General features: G+C 41.8%; 1 protein-coding gene across 4 annotated transcripts in view; it reads left to right on the forward strand.

Moving 5' to 3' along the window:
• The window catches only part of CXADR (CXADR cell adhesion molecule), a 73938-nt gene that overhangs the window by 20639 nt on the left and 27498 nt on the right, over positions 1-25801 (forward strand). For all 4 annotated transcript variants that reach the window (XM_019922654.3, XM_019922653.3, XM_019922655.3 and 1 more), the window contains exons 2-6: positions 10900-11066; positions 16468-16672; positions 23475-23630; positions 24810-24932; positions 25496-25634. In XM_019922654.3, the coding sequence (XP_019778213.1) occupies positions 10900-11066; positions 16468-16672; positions 23475-23630; positions 24810-24932; positions 25496-25634 (790 nt within the window). The remainder of the gene's footprint in view (positions 1-10899; positions 11067-16467; positions 16673-23474; positions 23631-24809; positions 24933-25495; positions 25635-25801) is intronic.

The following is a 25801-nucleotide window of genomic DNA, read 5'->3' on the forward strand; positions in this document are numbered from 1 at the left end:
GAGCTTTACATGCATTGTTTTATTTAATCCCTATAAAGAAGTAAGCATTGTTACTACTAATTCCCATTTTACAGAAAAAAAGTTAAGACTTTATTTATTTTTAAAATTAATTATTTATTTTTGGCGGCATTGGCTCTTCGTTGCTTCATGTGGGCTTTCTCTAGTTGTGGTGAGCAGTGGCTACTCTTCTTTGCAGTGCGCGGGCTTCTCATTGCCGTGGCTTCTCATTGTGGAGCATGGGGGTCGCAGGCTCTAAGAGCGCAGGCTCAGTAGTTGTGGCACACGGGCTTAGTTGCTCCGTGGCATGTGGGATCTTCCCAGACCAGGGCTCAAACCCGTGTCTCCCGCATTGGCAGGCGGATTCTCAGCCACTGAGTCACCAGGGAAGCCCCAACGTTAATACTTTAAAAGGCTAGAAACTTGCCCTGGCTAAGCATTTGGTAAGCTCAGTTTGAATTTGAATGCAGATCCGACTTCAGAGCCGATGCTATTTGTGGGCAGAACTGCTTGCATAAGTCAGTCTGCTCATATGTCAGAAATGTCTGCACTTGCTGTGAGGTGAACTCAGAGAACTGTCGCTACTGCCTTTGAGTTGTGCAAGGAGGGGAGGGGATGGATGTTGAGGGAAGGCTTCTTGTTGGTTGCTTGATTGATGGTCATATGTAGGACATATTTAGATCTGAAACAGATAATTTACTAACACCGTTTATTTATGTTTGAGCCCTAGAGAAACAACATGTCCAAAGTGATAGAGCTTTTTTGTGACAAACTTGACAACAGATCCTGGTCTGGTATTTATTTCTCTGTTTAAAAAAAGGGTCCACCCAAACTCCTGAACCCTGTGCTATCTAAAATGCTGTCTTCTTGGAAATCTAGTATAGGAGAGGAATAGTGTAAATCCTGAACCCTCCTTCCACCAAGGTGATTGCAATGGGGTCTAATAACTTACTCACTGTATTACTTTGTAGTGACTTTTAAAAGGAAATGTCTTATGTCTGGGGTTGTTGACTGGTGGACTTCTTGCAGGACGAGTGTGGCTTGGGAGCCAATCTGCCTAGATTTGTATCTTGCTCCCATAGTAGCTTAGATACCTCTCACTGTCTCTGTTTCTTCATTGTAAAATCGGGATGATATTAGTACCTCTCTCAGTCGTTATGAGGCTTGAAAGAGTTAATATGTGTAAAATATTTTGAAACGTGCCTGGCACATAATAGGTACTCAGTCACTGTTAGTTACTATTTATGGTTAAGATGATGGTTTCCTCATTTCCATCTCAGTTTATTTCCTGGGCACTTGCTTTTTGATTTCTCATTGCGGGTGGGAACCTGAGAATTTTAAAAAACAGCATAGAAAAAAACAGCATTAAGTAAGTATACTTAATGTCATACTCATTGTCATTTCTCATTAATGTCATTTCTCATTGTTATTATCTGACTGTAAGTATTATTTTCTTAGCTCTAAGTACATATTAACATCCTGTATTGAGTAACACATGGGAATTAAACAAAAACTCCTAGACAGCAAAGAGTGTAATTTCTATCTACCTTGTGGTGTTTTCTTCTCTTCCCCAGCAATATTTAAAGGCCAGTTGGGGTAGTTAACTAGTGTTAACATACTTAAAGTTTTTCTTTTTCTTTTCTAGAAAGAAACACTATTTAGGTGAATTTTTTTTTTTTTTTTTTTTGCGGTACGAAGGCCTCTCACTGTTGTGGCCTCTCCCGCTGCGGAGCACAGGCTCCGGACGCGCAGGCTCAGCGGCCATGGCTCACGGGCCCAGCCGCTCCGCGGCATGTGGGATCTTCCCGGACCGGGGCACGAACCCGTGTCCCCTGCATCGGCAGGCGGACTCTCAACCACCGCGCCACCAGGGAAGCCCTATTTAGGTGAATTTTAAACATTGCTAATCCCAAAACAACTCCCTGGTGAGAAGGAAATTGGCACATTGGCCTTAGGGTCAAGGAAATGGCCTAAATAGCTTGGCAGTTGCATTTTTGCAACATTTAAAACAGGGTTTAAAGTATCCCAGTGACTTACTTGCTAACCCAGACATCTGATGTGTAGTATTTGTTATCAAACACACAACAAAATTATACTTGTCATGATCAATCCCTTAAACATACCACTTCCTGATTTTCCCAGTTTATTTTTTAACATTGTTCTCATGAATTATTATTGAATGTTACTGTATTTTTTTTTTTTTTTTTTTTTGCGGTACGCGGGCCTCTCACTGTTGCGGCCTCTCCCACTGCGGAGCACAGGCTCCGGACACGCAGGCTCAGCGGCCGTGGCTCACGGGCACAGCCGCTCCGCGGCATGCGGGATCCCCCCAGACCGGGGCACGAACCCGTGTCCCCAGCATTGGCAGGCGGACCCTCAACCACTGCGCCACCAGGGAAGCCCTGAATGTTACTGTATTTTTATGTAAGTTTCCTGAATTCTGTATTCTGAATTAAGCAGCACAATTGAACATCTTCTCTATTTAAAATAGTAACCTCTATGACATACTTTGACATTTCTCACAAAAGGCAATATCAAATACGTTCTTTGTAACAATTGACATGAAGGTCATCATAACATACCCCTTTTCAAGAAACCAAAGAAATATGCAAGACTTCTGGAATGTGAAGTTAAATTATTCTTATTCCTAGTTTTTCTTTTTTGTTAGTATCTTTGGAATGACTCCAGATTTTCTTTCTTTCTTTTTTTTTTTTTTAATGTTTGGCTGTGTTGGGGTTACTCTTCATTGCAGTTCATGAGCTTCTCAATGCGGTGGCTTCTTTGTTGCGGAGCACGGGCTCTAGACACGCGGGCTTCAGTAGCTGCGGTGTGTGGGCTCAGTAGATGTGGTGCACAGGCTTAGCTGCTCTGCGGCGTGTGGAATCTTCCCGGATCAGGGATCGAACCCATGTCCCCTGAATTGGCAGGCAGATTCTTAACCACTGCGCCACCAGGGAAGTCCAACTCCACATATTCTGAGAAACCACACATTGTTGTGTAACATTTTTCTCATTTTGCTTCATGCTGTTCTAGAGATAGATAGACAAGCAACTTTTCTTCATTCCTAGTTGTGATTTTAGAATATTCATGAATAAAAGTTTTTCTTAATGTCATATTTCTTTCATGTTAATATAACTATACTTAGGGACTTCCCTGGTGGTCCAGTGGCTAAGACTCCACGCTCGCAATGCGTGGGACCTGGGTTCGGATCCATGGTCAGGGAACTAGATCCCATGTGCTGCAACTAAGAGTTTGCATGCTGCAACTAAGACCTGGTGCAGCCAAATAAATAAATAAATAGATAAATAAATAGGTAAATATTTTAAAAAATGAGTGACTGATCAGGTAGGCTGCTTTAAAATATATATATATAACTAAACATAAAGTTGCATACACATTAATTTCTTACCACATTTGCTAACATTTCTTGTAATGTGAATATTAAAGTAATAAGCAACTGTCTTTGCTCCTGTTAGCATACGACCAGGCTTGTTCAGCTCCCTCTGAGCTCCGTGTATCTCCAGTGACTTCACTGTTCCTTTCCTTTACTCCCCTGGATGCGCAGTCTTCCCGTGGCTCTCCTTCCCATACTTTTCCCCGAAAGGTTTCATGGTCCTCTCTCCCATCACCACTCCTCTTTCAAATAGCTCCTTCACCTTCCCTCTGCTCTGAGCTCCCGCCCTCCACTGGAACTGAGCAATTTCGTCCAAGGCAGGTCTGGGGTCTTGTTGAATTAAGGCTTGGAACATGCCCTCCAGAGATGAAACCCTGGCCCCCTGTTAAGCAAGTGAAAGTATGTGCTTAAGGGTAGGGACATGTAAACAACTACCTTCAGTAGAGGTGCCGGTTGTGTAATTGAGATTAGGAAGCAATTAACACTGCCTGTGTGGATCTGGGAAAACTTCGGAGGAGGTCACAGGTGAGAGGTACTTTGAATGGCTACCGGTGCTTTCAGTGGGAGAAACTGGGCCTTTCAGACGAGGGAAACGTGCACAAACACAGGTGCTCCGCAAGTGTGCGCTTAACTCATCTTTCCCCCCTTGGTGCTTCCTCTGATTTCTTTGCTTTCCTTCTGTGATTGGCTCCAGACCAGGATACTTTCATTGTTGTGGTTCCATCTTTAATCGAGAAAAGTCTTAACATATTTTCACCTACTTTTAGCCACATTACATTTTGTTAATTTTTCCCCACTATTTTGAAATGAAACATCTTTCATTTCTGGTAGACCCTCAGTTTCCCTTCTCTTACACAAAGGTACTACTTGTGCCTGTGAGTTTTCCTTTTCCTTTTTTTTTTTTTATTTTTAAGCTGAGCACCAGAAATTTTGCTAGGCAATCAATGATAATCAAGAAGATTTGGCTTCTAAATCAAATGCGAAATATTCACTGAGGGTATAGGGTAGGAAGGACACACAGTGAAGAAGCAACCTCAGTAAAACAGGGTAAGTACTTGTGATGGAGGCCTCATCAGCTGGCTGAGGAGTCCATTGGATTCAGTCCGTATTTGGGCACAAAGAAAGAATGCTTTCTGGGGAAGTGCCTGAGCCGAGACCAAAGTAATAGAAGTGAGTCCAAAAGGTGGGCTGGAGCAAGGAAGGCAGTGTTATAAAGTGTGTGGGTGCTCAGTGCTGCGGCCCGCCTGTGGGAGAGATGGTAGTGGCCTGGACATAGAGAAAAATGGTTGCATTTGGGATATTTTAATTTGACACCAATTCTGCTGTCTGTGGGGGGGGGGTCCTCCCACATCCACCAAGGAATACTTTGACACCAGCTGGGTGTTCTGACATCATCCACGCGGAGGTAGCGTCAGACCCACAGGTTCATAAGGGCTCGATCCTGCGAGCTTGCCACCCCCCGTCATGCGCACACACACTTCAGACGCCAGTTGCGCGTTCAGGTTGTCAGCTATGCTTCTGACCAGCCCGCTATAGATCTGGGGTTCCCACCACCCTCTCCTTAGCTCAGTTTACTAGAGCGGCTCACAGAACTCAGAGAAATTTTTACTTACTAGATCATCAGTTTATTATAAAAAGGATATACAGCCAAATGGAAGATGCCTAGGGCAGGGTATGGGGAGAGGCTTGGCGCTTCCCTGCTCTCTGAGCACCTCCATGTGTTTAACAACCCAGTTTATCCTAATACTGTCCTCTTGGGTTTTTATAGTCTTCATTACAGAGGCATGATGGATCAAATCATTGGCTCTGGTGAATGAACTTAATCTCCAGCCCCTCCCCCTCCCAGGGTTGGGGGTGGGACTGGTAGTTCTAATCCTCTCATCACATGCTCACCTCCCCTGGCAACCAGCCCGTCCTTACGTTCCTTAGGCATTCTCTAAAAGTCCCGTTATCATAACAAAAGACACCTTGATCGCTCCTAGGAGCTCTGTGCCAGGCACTGGGACACAGACCAAATATATATGTATTATAAATCAGAACATCAAAGTTACGTTAAGGAGGTACCAGTTCTTATCGAATTAGGGCTCTGCCCTTCGACCGAATGTAACATAATCACCTCCGTAAAGGCCCTGTCTCCAACACAGTCACATGGGGGATTCGTTAAGGCTTCCCTAAGAACTATGACGGGACACAATTCAGTCGCTAGCACACTCCCCCCAGAGTATTATTATACTTGTATGTTTATTATTAAACGTGTATGTTAAAGGTTATATTCTTTTTGAAAGATCTCATTTGATTAGATAACTACCTTTGCTGTCAGGTAAATGGAATTAAACCTGGTGGTGGCAGTGTTTAGTCGAACTTCCATTAATATAAGTGGGACTCGATTTTACTACCTGAAAGCCATATTTTAGTCAGGTCCTTTGGCTGGAGCGGGCTCGTTCTGGCCTAGTGTGTTTGCTCTAGTTCTTTGTCTCAGGTAGGAGAGCTTGGATTTCTTACCCTAATTCTGCAGCCTGTTATTAGGCGTCTAGGTTGTTTTCGGATGCTGCCTTTCGTTGGACATTGGGGTTGTTTTCAGATACATGCTTGCACGTATTAGGTCTTGTGAGTTCAGCCTCAATTCCTCAAAGTGGGTTTGCGCGTTTGTATTTCACAGGCCTCCTGTAGTGTTGGTCCAGTAAGTTGGACTCGCCCTCCATGGGTGCTGCAATATTTCCAACACTTTTGCCTAGCTTGGCTCTTTCTGTTTCCATTGTCTTATACAAAGGTACTTGGGCCTGTGAGTTTGCTTTCCTGTGCTGTCCCCAGTGTATTGTGACCTGCTTACCTTGGGCATCCAGAATTTCTTGAATGCCATTTGATTCTGTTGTAATGAAGCATTTCATTGATTGCTTAGATCTCTAGACAGCTTATGTAGGAGCCCCTGTCTCCACCCAGGTGAAAACACCTCACCCGTCACTGCTTGAAAGATTCCTGTGCATATGCCATCTTTGGTCAGACTCCACATTTAGTGTCTTGCTTGTATAGATAAATATGTGGAAAACATGTTTCAGATCCTTCCTTTTGTCTCATTTCCTCAGTGATAGAATAGCAGAAAACCTTCCTTCGTTCAGCAAGTTTTGTTGAAAGCTAAATGGTGATTTTTTTTAACCTAAGATTTTTAATATAGTTAAATTTATGTGTTTTTCTTCATAGCTTTTGTGTTCTCTGTTTTGTGTTCTCTAGTTTTCTTTAAGACTTTCCTCAGTCAAAACATTATCGAAAATTCTCACACATTTACTTCATTTTTTTTTTAATCAACTGTAAAGTTTCATGAGCACGTTCCAACTTCCTATGATTTTAAGATTGACAGAAGGAAAAGATAGCTGAAGACTATCCAGGTTAACATGTACCTTAAACTTGAAAAGAAATGAAAGAAATAAGGCAGGTTTTCAGTTGCAAACGTTGCCTGCCTTCTAGAGGAGTACTGCCTGCCATGCTCTCCAGTTCTGCTCCTTTCTGATGGTGGAAACAAGATCGAAGGCCTTGGCAGAAGATGACAACATCAAAGATGAAAAATACTCTGATGAATTCATGTCATTTTGATGCTCAGATAGAAGTCAGACTGGGCAGAAGAGAGGTTCCACAGACTCAAGTGATTTGGAATTTGGAGATTAGAAAAAGCAAGCAGAAAACTGGGAGATGTTATTTCAGTCACTGCCAAAAAGGGACATGATTCAGTCTGTTTATTTACATAATCCAGTGCTGAGCACTTATTAACAGGACCCTCCAAGTACTTTTAGTTGATCATGTGCTGCGTATTTCATCACATTCTGAATATGTTTGAATAAAATTATAAGAAGATTTGTTATTTGACTTAGTTTTGAGACCATGTTTGAACTTACAAGTAGTTTGCAAGTTAAATTATCACTCAATTTGCTGCATAAATAGAATTGGGCGGTGTTAAGAATATCCAGAGACACTGCCTGAGACCAAGTGTCTGCCTTTTGTCTTCTACAATTTGTGACTGATGCATACGTCAGTGCTTGAAAAACTATGCCCTCGTGCAGAGAGGCCCCTTCAGTGTTGCTAGGAAACCCAATAACTGTTTTCTACCATCTTGAGATTTTAATTCATTTCTAGTGCAACACAATGAAGAGCAGTTGAATGTTTTAAACATTTTTTTGGAAAAAGAAATGCTGAAAGCCACTTAAGAGTCTGTTTAAAATTTCTTTTAGCAGTATACATATTAAGGAAATCTCATTATAAAGCTCACCTTTCTTAAAATCTCAGTTGTGAAAAATAACTAACAGTTTGATATCTATCCAGATCATTTTTATACACATGTAACTGTTTTCTAAGATACTCTTTAAAAGAAAAGTAATTTTTATGTATCAAAGAAGAAAGAATGGATGATACTATCATGAAAACGAAGTTACATTTCATTCTAATGACTGTAGTATAAGTACTGAGAGCATGAATTAGGAGAATTTAAACTTTTACTCATTTAGATATCTAATTGATGCCTCTAAACTTTTCATTTGATGTTTTATAAAATAAAAGCTCTAGAAGCACAGAGTAACCAGGAAGTTTTAATTGTTTTTTTATAGCAAATTTTCATTCTTACTTATATATTTTTGCCTCCGTATGTTTGGGCTGTGTCTTGATTTGTTTGAAATGGAATTCTCATCCTGGACTGTACTTAGATCGTTCCTATCTTACATCATACATATGGTATTCATACCCAGACAAATGCAGACAATTGTAGGAGCTATAGACAGGAGATCTTCAAGTAGCAGGACCTTCTGGCAGATTAATGCTATTTTTCAACATTTCTAAAATTCATCAAACTTATAATCCAGTCACCAGTTATTTTCTACTAATGTGCAAGGAACGCAACAGAGGATAAAGGTATCCACAATTTCTGCTGACCCTGATGGAGCTAATGGTGAATCAGGGCATGCATTAAAAAAATTCACTTAAAATTACAAGGTAGTACGGGAAGATAAGCTCATTGATATCTAGAAGAAGGGAAAAAAACCATGGAGCCTGAGTTTATAAAAGGAAAGAAAAAAGAAAGAAGATAGTATTCGCTGAGTGCCAAATGGGTGATAATGGATAGCAGAAAGTAAAGTACTGTGAGCATTACTAGGAAGACAGGAAAGATCATTGTAGGCTGGAGAGGTAGCGGAGTGCCTGAGTGAATGAGGTGGGAATGGAATTGAGTTTATTAGAAATGATAGAAAGTATTTATTCAGAGGATTGAATATTAATCAGGAGAAATAGTTGCGATTATACAGATACGTAGCAAATCATACCATCTAAAATAGAAATGTGCACATGAAATGGAGAATGGAGTAGTATGGACTTCTGGGGGGATGGTAAGTGGTCCATTTGGGCTGAATCAGTGGTTTTGGATGGCATATCAATCTTTGCTGTTTAACAAACCAACCCAAACTTTAGAGGCTTTAAAAGAACAATCGTGTATTAGTTCATGATCCTGTCTAGGGTCACTCCTGGAGCTGCAGGCAGCTGGTGTGGACTGGGCTGGTGTTTTAGGGTGGCTGCAGGTTGGGTACTTACAGCTGTTGGTCTGACACCTCAGTTCTCTCTATGTGGAGCAGCAACGCCTCTTGAAGCCTAGCCTTGGGACTGGCTCAGCAGTACTCAGGCTACTTTCTATTGGCCAAAACAAGGCCACCTCTGATTTAGGGGAGGGCCTGCAGAGAGTCTGTGTCCAAATTTAATTTGCTGTTTGATGAGTGCACTTAAATGTGATAAAAGCCTAGGATGGTGCCTGAATATAAATGGTCTTGAATGTAACCTGACTTTTCTTTCCTTCTCAATCTATTGGCTACAACCTTACTAACATTTCATTACAACTGATAGTCCGTGTGTATTAAGCCTCTTCTACGAGCTAATGGAAAGCTTCATGTGATGGATAATAATATAATTCTTCATTTTGGTTTGTTCTGTTAGAATGCGTCATTTGAAAACCAGCAACAAAAGCATCATTATGGAGAATTAGGACTTGGATTTACTTTTAATTTTGCTCCGTGTTTATTTTTATGGTGTGAGCAGGGGTATGGGAAGTGGGGGAGAGAGGAAAGCCCCATGTATCATAATCTTTGTGCTTGGGGCCTCTTCCAGGTCGTCATCCAGCCCGGAAAGTCAGGCCCACGTTGTAGAGCTGCTGAACAGAAACCAGTGTATTCATTTGAAGCTTCAGACCTGCATACGTTACACATTTGACTTTACCTATAAGAAAATGTTAGGTTATCACAAGAAAAACATACAGTGACAGACTAGTGTGGTTCAAACTTTTATAGTGTAAATAGTTAAAAAAAAAAAAAGTTTTGTGTGATAGTTCATTTACAGACTAAATTTGCATTTTATATTAAGTTGTTGGTTGCTCAAACTGTAATCTTTATTGCAAGACATAAGTAGTGAACAGATCTATGTGTGAATTAAACTTGGTATTTTTTCCCTTACTGGTAAGAAATAGCATCGTTTTGCTCGTAGTTAATTTCCATCTATTTTGCATGTAAAAGATACTGATTTTGTTACAGTAAGTCATTAGCCACAAGGAGGAGACTTTTTTTTCAATTCTTATGGGGTTACAGTGGGTTTTAGCCATCTCTCACAAACTCAGTTGGAAGAAACTATGTTGGAATTTTTGTTTGGGGCTCAGGACATCTATTTTTGCTTTTATAGAGTTTTCAAATATTGCCATCCAGCATTAGTGTGATCTAAGTGGAAGTTTCATAGAATACAAATTTGAGAATAGGTTATGGAATTTTATGATGTCTTTTAAAAAATGATATAATAAATATGTCTGACTTTTTCAGAAGGGAAATAAGAAGGGACAAACAGTAAGAAATGTCTTAAAGATAATATTGAGGTCAATTATTTGGTGCATTTAAAAATATATAAATTGACAGTTTCTTCTCTTTTTGAATTGTCATCAAAATTTATTACTTAGAAATATTTTTAAGCATTCGATAAAAGTTACAGAATCAAATTTAATAAAAATTTGGAATTACAGAAGCCTTGGCAGGAAACGTGTCAAAATTTATCAGCATGTGCCCCAGTGATGGGAGTTCCAAGTGTGTCCCTGGCACCATGGAAGCGTGAATTAATATGGCCTTGAATTAGTGTGACGTAATTGCCCTTTCAGAGACTCTAGCCAGGTTCAGTTTTAAACATCTGCTTGGATAATAGAAATCCTTTACTAGGTTCTTATGATTCATATGAGAATGCTGGTATTCCATATAACGTTGGGAACTTCCCAGTGTTCTGAAAGGAAATTGCATTGAATAAGATGGATATTAATATTTGTCATTCTATTTCTACAGAAGCACAGACTTAAAAACTGGGGACCGCTGAATTGGAATTTCATTACTGTGGTCCCAAATAAAATCCTGTTTCTCCCACATCCTGTGCTCCCTCTGAAGAGCTGAGGTGTGCTGAGTGTGCTGCCAGCCTGAGAGCAGATGCTCAGTCGATATACATGTTTCATATTCTAGATTTCGCCAGAAGTTTGAGTATCACTACTCCTGAACAGATGATTGAAAAGGCCAAAGGGGAAACTGCCTATTTGCCATGCAAATTTACCCTCAGTCCAGAAGACCAGGGACCTCTGGACATCGAGTGGCTGCTATCACCAGCTGATAATCAGAAGGTGGATCAAGTGGTATGTGCTGCTTACTCGGCAGATGCCGGGGAACTGGTCTTCGGTGTCTGTCACTGTGCTGATAACGTGTGGGGGGACCTGGGGAGCTATGAAGAAAGTCATAGCTTATGGTGTAGGTGAGGAAGGCACATGCTGTGGAAATTGAGGACACTTATGTAATGGAGTGAAGTGGATAATAAGTGACCTCCGATTTCAAGAGGAAGAAAAGGTCACCAGACTTCTTAGAGAAGGCTGCAAGGAAGGAGAGGAACTTGGGAACGTCCTGAAAATCTGGACTTGGAAGTATATGTGAGCCAGGGAGCAGGGGAGGCGTATATGGAGCGGGTATGACAGTGCAGCAGGAATGTGCATAACGTGTTAGGGGATGCCTGGTAAACTAGGCTTTGTGAAAGGTTAGGTAGAATTGAATTTTTACATTTCACACAAGGATTCCATTACCAGTGTAAGGGTCAAGTCTAACAGTGTAATGAACGTACGTATTATTACAGTCTGCTTTCCATATTTTTGCATGTTAAATATCCTATACATTGAATTCCTTAAAAATCAAAACAGCAGTTGGCCCTTCATATCTGTGGGTTCCCCATCTGTGGATTCAACCATTCATGGATTGAAAATATTCGGGAAAAAAAAATCCAGAAACTTCCAGAAAGCAAAACTTGAATTTCCCACATGCCAGCAACAATTTACATAGCATTTACATTGTATTAGGTATTGTAGGTAATCTAGAGATGAGTTAAAGTATATGGGAGGGTGCATATACTTTAAATCATCTCGTAAGTACGCGATCTTGTATGAGGGGCCTGAGCATCTGCGGATTTTGGCATCTGAGGAGGGGAGGGGGAAGGAGGTCCTGGACCACCCCCATCCCCACCCCCACCGGGGGTACGGAGGAATGTCTGTATTATTATTTTTTATTTTAAATTTTTTTATAATTAAGATCTAGTTTCTTTTTTTAATTTATTCATTTTAATTTATTTTTGGCTGCATTGGGTCTTTGTTGCTGCATGCGGGCTTTCTCTAGTTGCAGCGAGCGGGGGCTACTCTTCGTTGTGGCGTGCGGGCTTCTCATTGCGGTGGCTTCTCTTGTTGTGGAGCACGGGCTCCAGGCACGCGGGCTTCAGTAGTGGTGGTTCGCGGGCTCTAGAGCTCAGGCTTAGCAGTTGTGGTGCGCGGGCTTAGTTGCTCCGTGGCATGTGGCATCTTCCCGGACCAGGGCTCGAACCCGTGTCCCCTGCATTGGCAGGTGGATTCTTAACCACTGTGCCACCAGGGAAGCCCCGGGATGACTGTATTATTATAGAATTTTTTCTAATTACAAATTAATAAGAGCCTAATGTAGAAAACTTGAAAAGCCAAAAGTAGCACAAAGGAGAAAAATTGCCCAATAACCTTCTTATTAAACCAGGTTCCTTTGCCTGACTTGCAGCAAGACAAATGCTGAAAGACAAGAGCTGAGATGCCAAAGTTTGCAGCTGAGAAAGAGTTACTCACAAGGCAGCCAAGTGAGGAGACAGAACAAATCTCAGATCTGCCTCCCTGAAGGCAAGGGGCTTGACATATTTATGAGATAAAGAAGCAGGGTGGTCTTAGGCATGGGGAAAGGTGTTTGGAGTTAGGAAAAGGTGAGGTCATCAGTGTTCTGTGCAGATATAGCTTAGTTACATGCTTTTTCTTGAGATTCATGTTCAGAAATGGAGACACTTAGCATGATTGAAGGTGGAGTTTTCAGCCCTCTGACGTCAAAAGGCCATTCAATGGACACCTGCCCAGACTCAGTTTTAGGGTCGGTGGTCCCAACCAACCTTAGCCGGCTTGAACTGGACAGAAGCCAACTCCCAGTTCCTGGAAAACAACTTAAGCCCCCCCCATCACTGTGTGACCCATACATCAGCATTGTCTATAAAGGTGGTTAAGGAGTTAAAAAATAATTAAGGCGAGCTGAGTCAGAGACGGTAGGGTACAAGTGGAGGGGTTTTGAACAAGCCGTGCTTTTATGTTCTGTTCTCTAAGACAAGCTTAAGAATTCCTGTTAGTCACCAGTTTCTGTTAACCCTTTGGGGCACGATTTCAACCTCATCTCCAAATACACATATCACGCTTTGCCTTTTAATTGTACCAGATTATTCCACTAATTTAGAGTGCCTCATATTAGCTTTGCCTGATATATTTAATTTAAAAAAAATCAGTGTTAATAAATTATATTAAACCAGGGAGAGAAAAAGAAGTTCGAGTATTTGGAGGAATATTATACATAATATATTTGGAAGGGAAATTTTTACTTATGGTCCATATTAAAGAAGGGGTTATCCAGCTGTTTAATGGCTGAATCAGTGCAGTTAGGTAATTAACTATTTTTGGCAAGTACAAGCAGTCTGTCCATGATGTATTTGTGAAGAAAAAAATTAAGGTGCTTTCCCAAGTTGTAAATGTCTAGGGCCACCCCCTCCAAGGATATATCTCTGCCCTGATTCTGGTACTAGAACTTCCTTCTCTCCCCCTAAGCAAAATAAGTTGAGCCTGACTCATCCTGTATACTCAGCCCAGATACCGTGTCCCCTCTCATCTTGCTCTTCATCCCCTCTCTCTCTCTCCTTTTTTTTTTTTTTTTTTTTTTTGCGGTACGCGGGCCTCTCACTGTTGTGGCCTCTCCCGTTGCGGAGCACAGGTTCCGGATGCGCAGGCTCAGCGGCCATGGCTCACGGGCCCAGCCGCTCCGCGGCACGTGGGATCTTCCCGGACCGGGGCACGAACCCGTGTCCCCTGCATCGGCAGGCGGACTCTCAACCACTGCGCCACCAGGGAAGCCCCATCCCCTCTCCGCTTTCCATGGCAGTGCCAGCACCGTGAGTGCAAGCTTCTACCTGAGGTCCTACACACCCCAGACTCCCTCGCCAGTGCAGTGCCCATCCCCCTTTAGAGTCCAGGACTCTGGTTCCGTGGTTAAGATGCATGAATGGAGAGCACAGGTCATAAATGCTTCTGGCTTAAGACTCACGGGTGAAGCCCTGTGACCAGGTACGTCTCGAGACCAAGAAGTCCAGCGTGCCCTATAGCCTTGCGTTTCTATTCATGTAAGGAGACAAGAACTTCTGTGCTGAGTGAGAGGCCCAACCTTGCTGCCTGCAGGACTTGTGAGACACGTATGAAACTAGTAACTGGGTTGAAGTGTCCATTTCTGGGCAATTCTGGCAAATTTGGCAAAGCCTAGCCTCTAACCTAAAACACAGTAAAGGAAGACCAAAAGAAAGAAGGGCCTAGGGAGAGATTGATGCAGAAGAGGATGCTTACATAGAATTTCAGCTACATTATAATGCTCGCCAAATCCTTATTTTAATATTTTTAAGCTAGCAGGCAGTGCGGTGGGGGACTGGCTGGAGGAATTTCCATCATTCCCTGTGTGATCTCTTTAGTCAGCAAACAGTTACCATGTACTGTGCACTTACTGTGTGCTGGGCAGCATTTTATATACTTTAATTATATATACTTATTTTTAAGCCTTAAAACAGCATCCCGGAATGAGGATCATTTCCTGTGAGGAGGAGGAAAGTGAGGCCCAGGGATTTGAAGGAACATGCCCAGGGTCACGGCGCTGGCAACAGACACAGCTGGGGGTCTGAACCCCAGTCTCTCTGACCCTGCCCTGCCCTGCCCGCTACCCCCCAGCCCGCATTTGATTATCCTCTGCACTAACGTGTACTACCTCCTCTGTTTCCTCATGTGTAAAATAGGACCAAGTACACCTGCCTCGGGGTTGTGGTAAGAATTCTCTGAAATACAATATGCATTAGCATTTTGTAAGCCTGTAAGTCATAAAGAAATGTTTATAAAGTCAGTCAGTATACAGTGGCAGGCCAAATGGATCTGGTTTGCATCTCAGCTGTGTGACTTTGGGAGAGAAGGTCTGTGACAGCCCCTGCTTTCCTCAGGTTAAAGGTTAAACGTGGATAGTGTCTCCATCGCTGCTGGGTTGTAAAGAGGAATCAAAATTGCCTGGTAAATGTTACTTCCCGGTTTCTTAACTACTGTTTATAAGACTGTTTTCATGGGAAAACATTGAGTTAGTTTACAAAAATGACTGACAGTTGGAGACACATTTTATTTGTCAGGCCCTCCTTGAAAGACTACTGAAGCGTGTGTGTAGCAAAATGAGGGACTGAACTTTGTGGCCCAGGAGAGTCCACAGTTTAATATAGAGGAAGAGACACTATCTCATTCGAGGAGTTCTCAGTGTTGCTGTTGTCAACTGGGTGTGGGGAGAAGATGGAACAAACAAAGTGATGGCTTGTTTTACAGAGTAAGTCAGCTGTGGACCCTTCGACTGCGTCTTTTATTTACTTAGCAAACCGGTACTGAGTGTGTCTGCAGTGCAGACACTTTATACAAGCAAAAGATCTTTAGTGAATTGGGGGTGGGGTCATCATGGTAGGGGAGGTGATAATAGAAGAACCCAAGTCTGTGTCCTGGAGAAATTCCTACAGATGGCACTGATTCTGATCTTATTGTTCATAATAAACATCTCAGATAAAAAATTATGTGCAGGATGTAGACTGTAGTTGTCTTTTCTGATTATTATTTGACTTTGGTACCACTGCTCTTTGGCTCTTGGGTCTCAGATGGCCAGAATGAAGGATTTTATTAGCGAATGAAAAATTATAAAGTGTGTTCAATTAATTTTAGTGATAGTTAGAGATGACTATTATCAGTTATCTTCCAAGTCAAGTTTAGCAGAACTTATTTTCCCTCTAAATCTAGCCTTTAGTTATTTCCATCAAAGCCTATAACAGTGGTTCAGAAAACTTAGTGGAATTAGGAAAGGTCTTTGCTCTTAGTCACAGATTAATTGGAAGGTCCTGTTAACCTGGCTGGGCACACACATCTAAACAGGTTTATTTTATTATTTTATCTATTAGAGTCTGGAATCTTCGAGTGCCTCCAACTTAGTATATTAAGACAAAAAATGTCTTTTTTTGTTTTTAAGTTCCACGGGTAAATTATCATAAGCCCCTTTTGGGCAGTAGTGGTGGTTTGTACCTGATTTTATACAGTTGATTGGCACACTGCATCCTCTGAGGCAGCTGAAAATAGAGTGTATCAGAATTCACAAATCCACGCTCTTGTGGAGTCTCACCGAAGGGCTCTGATAGAGGGCTACATTAATCATGTGGCGGTCTTGGTTTCCCCATTTACAATGACAGTGTGTGACCATACTTAGGGATCGTATTGTGGTTTCTCTCTGTTTTCTTAACCTGTGATTTGAATACTTGTAGATTCCTCATGATACCGTGTTCTTATTCTTTTTTTGGATCCTACAGTACCATGGTGTATCCAGAGCTCCTTTAATGAGAGAGAGAGTTTGCTTGCTTGTTTCTTTTTTCCTTGTCTTATCTTGGCTTTCTTTTAGATTATTTTATATTCTGGAGACAAAATTTATGACGACTACTATCAAGATCTCAAGGGACGAGTACATTTTACAAGTACTGATCTCAAATCTGGTGATGCATCAATAAATGTAACAAATTTACAGTTGTCAGATATTGGCACATACCAGTGCAAAGTGAAAAAAGCTCCCGGTGTTGGAAATAAGAAGATTCAGCTGACAGTTCTTGGTAAGTTATTTGTAATAATGTTACTTATTAACAGGGTGAGTGGTCACAGTACTATAGTAGCAGCATTTATGTGAGACAAAGCTTAGGTTTTTAGAGTAATAATTTTAAATACTTGACATAATTCTAATGTCCTCTAATAGCATAAAACATAAAGCTACCTTTTTGTTTTTCCTTTGGGTAGGAAAAGTAAGCGACCAACTTCTTTGTGAAGTTCATGAAAGCATTTGAAAGTAAACGAAGGAGTTCTGTGATATGGGAGAAGAACGCTAAAGCAGGAGTTAGGGGATCCAGGCTTTTCCCATTGTTCTCAGGTTTGCCCTGAGAATTAAATAGAACCTCTTCATTTCCTGGGCCTCAGCCTATATTTTCGAAACATAAAAATAATTATCATTAAGTCTCTTTGCAGTCTTATTCAGCTCACAATTGTGACGTGTGCCTTAAGCTTTTTCGAACTGCATTTCCCAAAGAATAAATGAGGTTTCTATGATGAGTAATTGGAGTATTTAGAACAGAGGAGATGGAACATGGTAGCTGGAATATTGAATTGGTGTAAGGCCTTTAGACCTTAGATAGTCCTTTACCTCCATGAGCATCACTGTTTTTCATCCTTAAAGTGAGGAGATTAGACAGGTGGCCACTAAGATGCAGCTCTCCAGGATAGTTTAGAAGGAGATATGTATAAACTGCTTCATAAACAGTCAAGGCCCACAGAGTTTGTTATCCTCCTCTAGATTCTGTGGTCATGCACAAGCACTCTTTACCGCTGCAAACTGAGAAACTCTGAAAGGTACCATTCATAAATATACTTCTAAAATCTTATCGTGGTAGGCTTTACCCAAAAGTACAATGGCTGCCATGTAGAAAATCTCAACTGTCTATCACTATTCAGTGACAGTAAATTCCCCTGCGACCTAAGGTGCCAGGTTTGGGGGACACTTGGGCACCCACTTTATGTAGGAAATGCTGGTTGCTGGAATCACCTGCCATACTCCTGGAAATAACTAATCTGGACAATTCCCCCGCCGGCCCCCCGCCCCCACCTCAACTTCTACCTTTCGTTCCTTTTGTTTTAGAAACTGAGCAGAGAGCTTAAGTCTGTTGGGTTCCAGACTCATCCTGAGTAGCATACTTTTCTAAAGAATGAATATCAGAGCAGGTAGAGATTAGGAATAAGAATGCGGATTTCTTTGCACCCCAATGGCAACTCCAGGGGTTGTCTTGGTTGGTAAGGCAGTCTTCTGGCGACATCACTGAAGGGGGCACACAAGGGGGTCCTGGTAAAGGGCACTCCATGCTAAATGGAGCTCATTCAGAATATGTCTGTGATATGAAAGCAAGTGAACCTGAACAAGGAACCAGAAAAAGGAATATGGTAACATTGGAAATTCTAGCCTTTTGTGTCTACATTCAGTGAACATGGAGTTGCCTTTCTTTTTTATAAATATGAAAGCAGGTAAAGTTTAATAATTTGTCTGAACTCTTAGCCCAGGCATACCTGGAATTATAACCCTGAGTATATCTTCTTTAAGCACTGCTCTCCAGGAAGCATTGAGTTAGGATATATATGAAAATTTAACTAGTTCATGCTGTACCAAGCAGACTATACATATTTATCAGAATTATTTATTGTGAAATCCCTGTCTGAGGGGGACAGGTACACTGGGAGGAATGCGATTGGCACATGTTCCCGGAAGAGGTGTGGACGGGCACTGTGTGTGTGAGTGTGTGTGTGTGTGTGTGTGTGTGAGAGGGAAAGAGAGAGATCCCTTAGGAACAGGCTCTGGCCGGGCACACTGAGGCAGCAGCCATGGCTGTTGGGCAGGAGGGATGGCCTTTTACATTAAACCTCACACCCCTCACATCTTATTCCTCCGCCTAGAACTGTGGGAAGCATTGAGACAGTAACTCCTTTTGTTAGCTCCGTGGGGCATCACCGTGGCCAAGCAAACCCTGAAGTCAAATCGGGGAGGGAGAGAGGGATTAAAATGTGGGGTGGGGAGAATGGGGGCGGTGGTTGCCGAAGGGAAGTGGGGATGACTAATCCTCTGACCTGGCGAGGCTGTCTCAGAGCCAGAGGAGAATTTCTTTGTCTCTTCCATGTTTCCAGGTGAGTCATGACCACTGTGGCAGAAAACATTAGAAGTTTCTCTTGAAAGTGAGAGCTGGACAGAAGCCTAATTTGCTCACTTTTTTCTGAAAATTCCGCTTAGACAATCTGGAGGAAAGATTAAATAAAGTCCCCTCTAGGGACCAGACTGAATGGCAGTCCAGTGGAGCTCTTGCTTGGTTCATTGTCAGAGGCTCTGCCTGATACTTTGATTCGTTTGTGGGAAACCTGAAGATGCCACCATGGTGTTCACGGAGTAATGAAAGCTCGTTCGGTGAGCCGTGGGTGCTGTGTGGACCGTTAGCTGCCTCGGTGTGAGGGGTGGTATGTTGCTATCCCTCGCTCCATTGCTGAGGCCCACCCTGCTCTTTCAGATACACCAGACGTATATGTGGATGCAACTCAGGAAAGAAACTGGACGGGGTGATGATAACAAAGGGAATTGACAGAGGGTTAATATGGTGACCACACATTACCAGCACCTTCCCTGAGAACTCTGAAAAAGCCTATTATTGAGACCTTTCGGTATAAATAGACTGGGTTGTTTTGCAGAGGAGAGCACGCACAGGTTAACTTTCCTTCGTGTGTGTATATGGTGCGCTCAGACTGCACCCACATCACAAGAACACGTGGCAACAGCATGTGTGGGGACTCAATCAACACTGGGATTTTTTTTTCAACTTTTTATTCTGAAATAATTTTAGTTTTATAGAAAAGTTGCAAAAATACCAGAAAGTTCCTGAGAGTATACCCATAACCTAATTTTTCCTAATGTTAACATTTTATAAAAGCATAGTACAACTACCAAAAGCAAGAGATTAATGTTGGGACAATAATATTAACTAAACTACAGGCCTAATTTGAATTCCACAGCTTCCTGTTAATGCGTTTTTGTGCTGGGGTCAAATCTAAGATCCCTGCTGCATTGACATCTGTAGTCTCCAGTTAATGTCAGGGGGCACATGATGTCCTGTCTATTGTTAACCATGATCACTTGGTTTCAGTTTTATCTGATAGGTTTCTCTGCTATAAAATTACTACTTTAAAAAAAAATTACTACTTTTCCCTCTGGGATTAAAAAATAATCGCATGTTGGTGGGAATGTAAATTGATACAACCACTATGGAGAACAGTATGGAGGTTCCTTAGAAAACTAAAAATAGAACCACCATACGACCCAGCAATCCCACTACTGGGCATATATATACCCTGAGAAAACCATAATTCAAAAAGAGTCATGTACCACAGGGTTCATTGCAGCACTATTTACAATAGCCAGGACATGGAAGCAACCTAAGTGTCCATCAACAGATGAATGGATAAAGAAAATGTGGGACATATATACAGTGGAATATTACTTGGCCATAAAAAGAAACGAAATTGAGTTATTTGTATGAGGTGGATGGACCTAGGGACTGTCATACAGAGTGAAGTAACTCAGAAAGAGAAAAACATACCGTATGCTAACACATATATATGGAATCTAAAAAAAAAGAGAAATGGTTCTGATGAACCTAGGGATAGGACAGGAATAAAGACGCATAGAGAATGGACTTGAGGACACGGGGAGGGGGAAGGGTGAGCTGGGACGAAGTGAGAGAGTAACATGGACATATATACACTACCGAATGTAAAATAGATAGCTAGTGGGAAGCAGCTGCATAGCACAGGGAGATCAGCTCGGTGCTTTGTGACCACCTAGAGCGGTGAGATAGGGAGGGTGGGAGGGAGACGCAAGAGGGAAGAGATATGGGATATATGTATACATATAGCTGATTCACTTTGTTCTACCACAGAAACTAACACAACATTGTAAAGCAATAATACTCCAGTAAAGATGTTTTTTTAAAAAAAAAAATCCCAGTGGGGGAACCACTTTGAGACTATGCAAATATCTTGTTTCTCCTCAAACTTTTGACCATTGATTTTTACCATCTATGCACGGATTTTGCCAGGAGTCAAGGTATTTTGAACTAAGCAAAAATATTCCTATATGGATGACATGATGATCAAAGCATATTCTGTCCCAAATAGAGATTTAGAGTGTTTCCTATAGACTGAGGCAGTGAGCCACTAGCATGGAGGGATGATGATACAATACACAGATGGAGCACAGCATTGCTAAATCGGTGGGACGCTGACCGAATACGAGTTGACGGCCATGTACCCTTAACTGAGAATGACTTTTTATTAGCTCTGCTAATGATCATGGTGGCACATGTTCTGAGGACAATAGCTAGATATCCGGGAGCCCCAGACCAAAGAAACCTTAGCGGGTGAGACTTTATTTTTGTTCCTTTTGTGGTTTCATCTTTCTTTCAATTCAGCTAAGTGCCGTGGATTAGCAGTTTGTCTTCCTGGCTTTGTAATGCTGGGGCTGGCATGTAAAAGACTTGCACTTTTCTCCACCCAGTGGAAAGCAGGCAGCCGGTCCTAAGCACCGCTCAGAACCAGTGCTGGTAAAAATCTCGTTCTGCTGTGCATAGAGTGTGTTGAAATCTCAAACTCAGTGGGACGTGATTTCCTGAGCAGCCACTTTAAACAACTGCCTGTTATTGGATATGTCTGGGGAGGGGACATTTTTCAGTAGAAAAGAAGAAGGGTTAGGGTTAGAACGCTGTATTACCAATAGAAGTTTGATGTCCAAAGCATTGCTTCAGTATCTCACCTACTGCTAGTTTGTGTAATAAAGGATTTATTGGTAGGTTGAAGAAATGGAGAACAAGGCTCATTTTGTTGAAGACTCAGAGGATGAGATAATGCGCAAAACTGATTCAAAAGTCCAGTTGATGTAATGTCCAGGGCAACTGATCAGTCTGCAAAAGAAAGAGATTTGCTTAGGAAAGTCAACAACGCAGTTAAATGCATCTGTTGATCCTTACTAAAAAATATAAGTAGTAACAAAGGGGAGAAATCCAATTAAATTTAAGAATTACCAGGAAATGTGTGAAGTGAGATCATGATTGACAACCTTAGGTAAAGATGCCCCACTGCGTATGACAGACCGTGTCAGCCAGATTTGGAAAACAGTTTGACACTTTCTTATAGAGATAAACATTTACTTACCTGGTATGAAAAAGGAAAACATATACCACTATTTACAAGCAGTGTTGTTCAAACTGTTCACGTAGTGCCAAACTGTAAAACCCATTCACATTTATTCTTAGTAGTGAAAGAATAAAAGCCCACTCAGGACTTGAAAGAATGAAAATCAGAAAAACAGAAGAAAAGCAGTCCTGCCATTTATCAGGTTGGGAAGAGAGATGCAAATAGAGCCAGGTACAGGGTTTATGGGGAATGTTGCTCTCCAAGGTCGTGGGATGCTGGGAAACTATAGCCTACTGCTGTCTCCTCATTGCTGCCCCCAGACCCGCTTTGCGCTACTCATCCTTTACTGGGGGTACTCAGGTTGCTAAATGACCCTCGTCTCCAGTTTAATCCCCGCTTCTCCTAATCCTGCCTCAGAAATGGCATCAGATTCAGAACTGATCTCTGCCTCTAGAAGACTCTTCTCAGAACCTTCAGAATCCCTCTCTCCCTTGTCCCAGCTCCTCATAGCACCTCCTCGCCAGTCAGTCTGATTTCCACAGACTTCACACCTGCTCCTGGCCAGTTTGGCTAATTAGGCTTTAACAGTAGCCCCAAGACAGGAAACAGTGTGCATCAATACCTGAATGAACAAGCAATGGGATACAACTCGGTAGTAAGAAAGAACAGACCACTGATATATATATATATACAACAACATAGATCAATTGGATCAGTCATAAAAAAGCCTTACGATGAATAAAAGAAGCAAAAGCGCATACTGTATTTTTCCATTTATACGACTCACGAAGCAGCAGAACTAATCTATAGCAATAGAAATCTGATCAGCGGCTGTCTGGGACCCGTTTGTGCAGTGAGATCAACTGCAGTCAGCTTGAGGGAAATTGCTTGGGAGAGGATTGGCGTGGTGCTTAGTGTTGAAAGTGATCAGCTCGCATGATTAAAATGTGTTCATTTTATTGTATGTGTATTATGCCTTAATGCAGTTCAGCAAGAGAGTCTGAACTGCCAGGGTGTTAACCTAGTGTTCAGGTGGGTTTCACATAATGGAGTTAGACCTGGAATATAACCTCAGATCTGCCTTTTTATAACACTGCTCTCTGGGTGGTTTTGGATCGCTGTAAATGTGGAAAATAATTGGTCCTTCCTGTACTAAGTGAATTGTCCCTCCTATCAGCATAATTTATCGTCAATCCCCTGATTGTTGGGTTAACAGCACACAGAGAGGGTTGTGACAATGCATATACTCCCAGAGGGCTACACGTCACGCTCCAAGTAGAAGAATAGGTTGGGAATGGGGGGTGGGGGGAAGAAGCTTCCTTGGGTCTGAAGTAGCCCAGCCCGCATCATCCTTGCTTTTTGCACATGTGCCCCATGGGATGGAGGGGCGCAGAGCCGCACCTGAGATGCTGCCTGGCCTTGTGCAGTGGCTGCTTGCCTGAGCTCATTCTTGCCTGTTTTGTGCTGGATCAAGCTGAGTAAACTGGCGTTGGCAACCTATTGTAGTCTTTCAGTCTTGTCCACTCTGAACCCAGGACCCCCTGCTATTGAGTTAGTGGTTGTGTGACATGCTGTGTGTTTAAGTAATCATTAGAAACACACATTCCGTTCTCTTGTATAAAGTTATAACTTATTTTCTTTTCTCAGTTAAGCCTTCAGGTACAAGATGTTACATTGATGGATCAGAAGAAATTGGAAGTGACTTTAAACTAAAATGTGAACCGAAAGAAGGTTCACTCCCATTACGATATGAATGGCAAAAATTGTCCAACTCACAGAAACTGCCAACCTCATGGTTACCAGGTACTGCTGATTATGCACTTTGAATCGTGTGCCATTGATTTAGACTTAAGTCTAGCAGGGTTTGTGCATGTAAGTGTATATTTTTTAATCCCCAGATACCTTCCCTTTTCTAGACAGAGCAATCAGGATTCTGTGGGAATTAGTCAGTGTTTTATAATGACAACTTGGTGTCATGTAGTATAAGTGAAGAGATATTTTTATAATGATCACCATTTAGGATATTATAATTGGTTTCTTTGTTGTATATATATATATTTTTTTGTTTTGTTTTGCGGTAGGCGGGCCTCTCACTGTTGTGGCCTCTCCCGTTGCGGGGCACAGGCTCCGGACGCGCAGGCTCAGCGGCCATGGCTCACGGGCGCAGCCGCTCCGCGGCATGTGGGATCTTCCCGGACCGGGGCACGAACCCGTGTCCCCTGCATTGGCAGGCGGACTCTCAACCACTGCGCCACCAGGGAAGCCCCTGTTGTATATTTTTTAATTGATGGTAATATTGATGGAAACTGTTCATTATCATAAATTAGTGGTTAAGTTACAGCAAGAGTTGGATCTTGAGTGTTTTGCCTGGGTTCATGTTGAAGATACGGTTATTTAACCATCATGTCTGTTAAAACAACAAAACAACAGCTGTGAATAACCAACAAGATTCAAATTGGTTAAATCTGATTATTCATCTGTATGTTATAATTAACCTGTTATTCAAACTGGTTACCATGCTCCACCCTCCTCCCTCCCACCCCACCCCGCTTTTAAGCAGGATCTCTCTCCACCTCTGTTTTTCAAACTAAGAGGCTGAACAATACGACCCCCTCTCACTTTCTTTCATGTTTCTTCTGTCTGGGGGGATGACATACATTTTGTAAATCTTACTGCTGCACCTAAGAGCCTTTGTGGCACAGAATGTTTTTTATAGTCAACGTGGCTCTGCTTCAGCAGAGACTCTCTGTGCCTGGCTGAAGGGGTCATGATTACCTTGGCTTTGACATAAATGAACTAGAGGCACAGTCGTTTGCATCCCGGAGACATGCACGTGTCTTGCCAAGTTTGTTCTGTATGTAGCTTCAGTTTGTCTCACTTTTACCTGGATTGTCAACCAAGTAGAGTTTGCTTTTACTAAAAACTCAGCAATATGTTACTATAAGAATGGGTTTTGCTCCCTTACCCCCTTTCTTCTCATAGAAATGACTTCACCTGTTATATCTGTAAAAAATGCCACTACCGAATACTCTGGGACATACAGTTGTACAGTCAAAAACAGAGTGGGCTCTGATCAATGCCTGCTACGCCTGGATGTTGTTCCTCGTAAGTTATCTTCTTTCTGCTCTGATAGTGTTATCTTTATACAGCCTCCTTTGGTTCCATCAGTGAGTGTGGGTATTAAGGGCAAGGGGATGCTAACTTTGAGCAAAGCACCCTGTGGCTTGGTTGCTAGCTTTTCTAAGTCATGGAAAGAAAAAAAGTACTACATTTTATTAATAAAACCTTCTTTATTATTGTAGTGACATTAAAGAGGCAAGAGTTGTCAAATTGACTCTTGTACCATATTTAGCCAATGTCAGTGACGACAGACTTTTTAGAACATTCTTATATGCCAACCAAGATAGCTGTGAATATTAAAATCCCCTAGAGTGGTTTCATTCTTTTATCCTTGAAATAGCTTACACAGTTCAGAAGAAAGTTCTTTTAGTGGATTTTCCCCTAGACCAGAAAAAAAGCTAACTAATTTGTCTCTTAACGTTAGTATATGCGACGAAATCAATGTCATTGTGTATCCTTACCTTCAAAATGACTAGATGGAAGTTTTTTTGTTTGTTTGTTTTGCTTTTTTTAATATTAATTATTTTCTTATTAACATTTTATTCTAGCTTCAAATAGAGCTGGGACAATTGCAGGAGCTGTTATAGGAACTTTGCTTGCACTAGTCCTCATTGGTCTTATCATCTTTTGCTGTCATAAAAAGCGCAGAGAAGAAAAATACGAAAAGGAAGTTCATCATGATATCAGGTAATTAAGTGACACAGGAGTTGACTGATGTATACTCTATTATGTCACTAAAGCATTAATTCTCTTAACCATCTGAAGCATTTGTCCCTATGAGAATTGGATGAAAGCTATAGCTCTTCCCCTCAACATATTTGAAAGCTTTTACTTATTTCAAGTGTGTGGAGCCA

This window comes from Tursiops truncatus, chromosome 4 (genome assembly GCF_011762595.2).
Source record: "Tursiops truncatus isolate mTurTru1 chromosome 4, mTurTru1.mat.Y, whole genome shotgun sequence".
Taxonomy (NCBI): Eukaryota; Metazoa; Chordata; class Mammalia; order Artiodactyla; family Delphinidae; genus Tursiops; species Tursiops truncatus.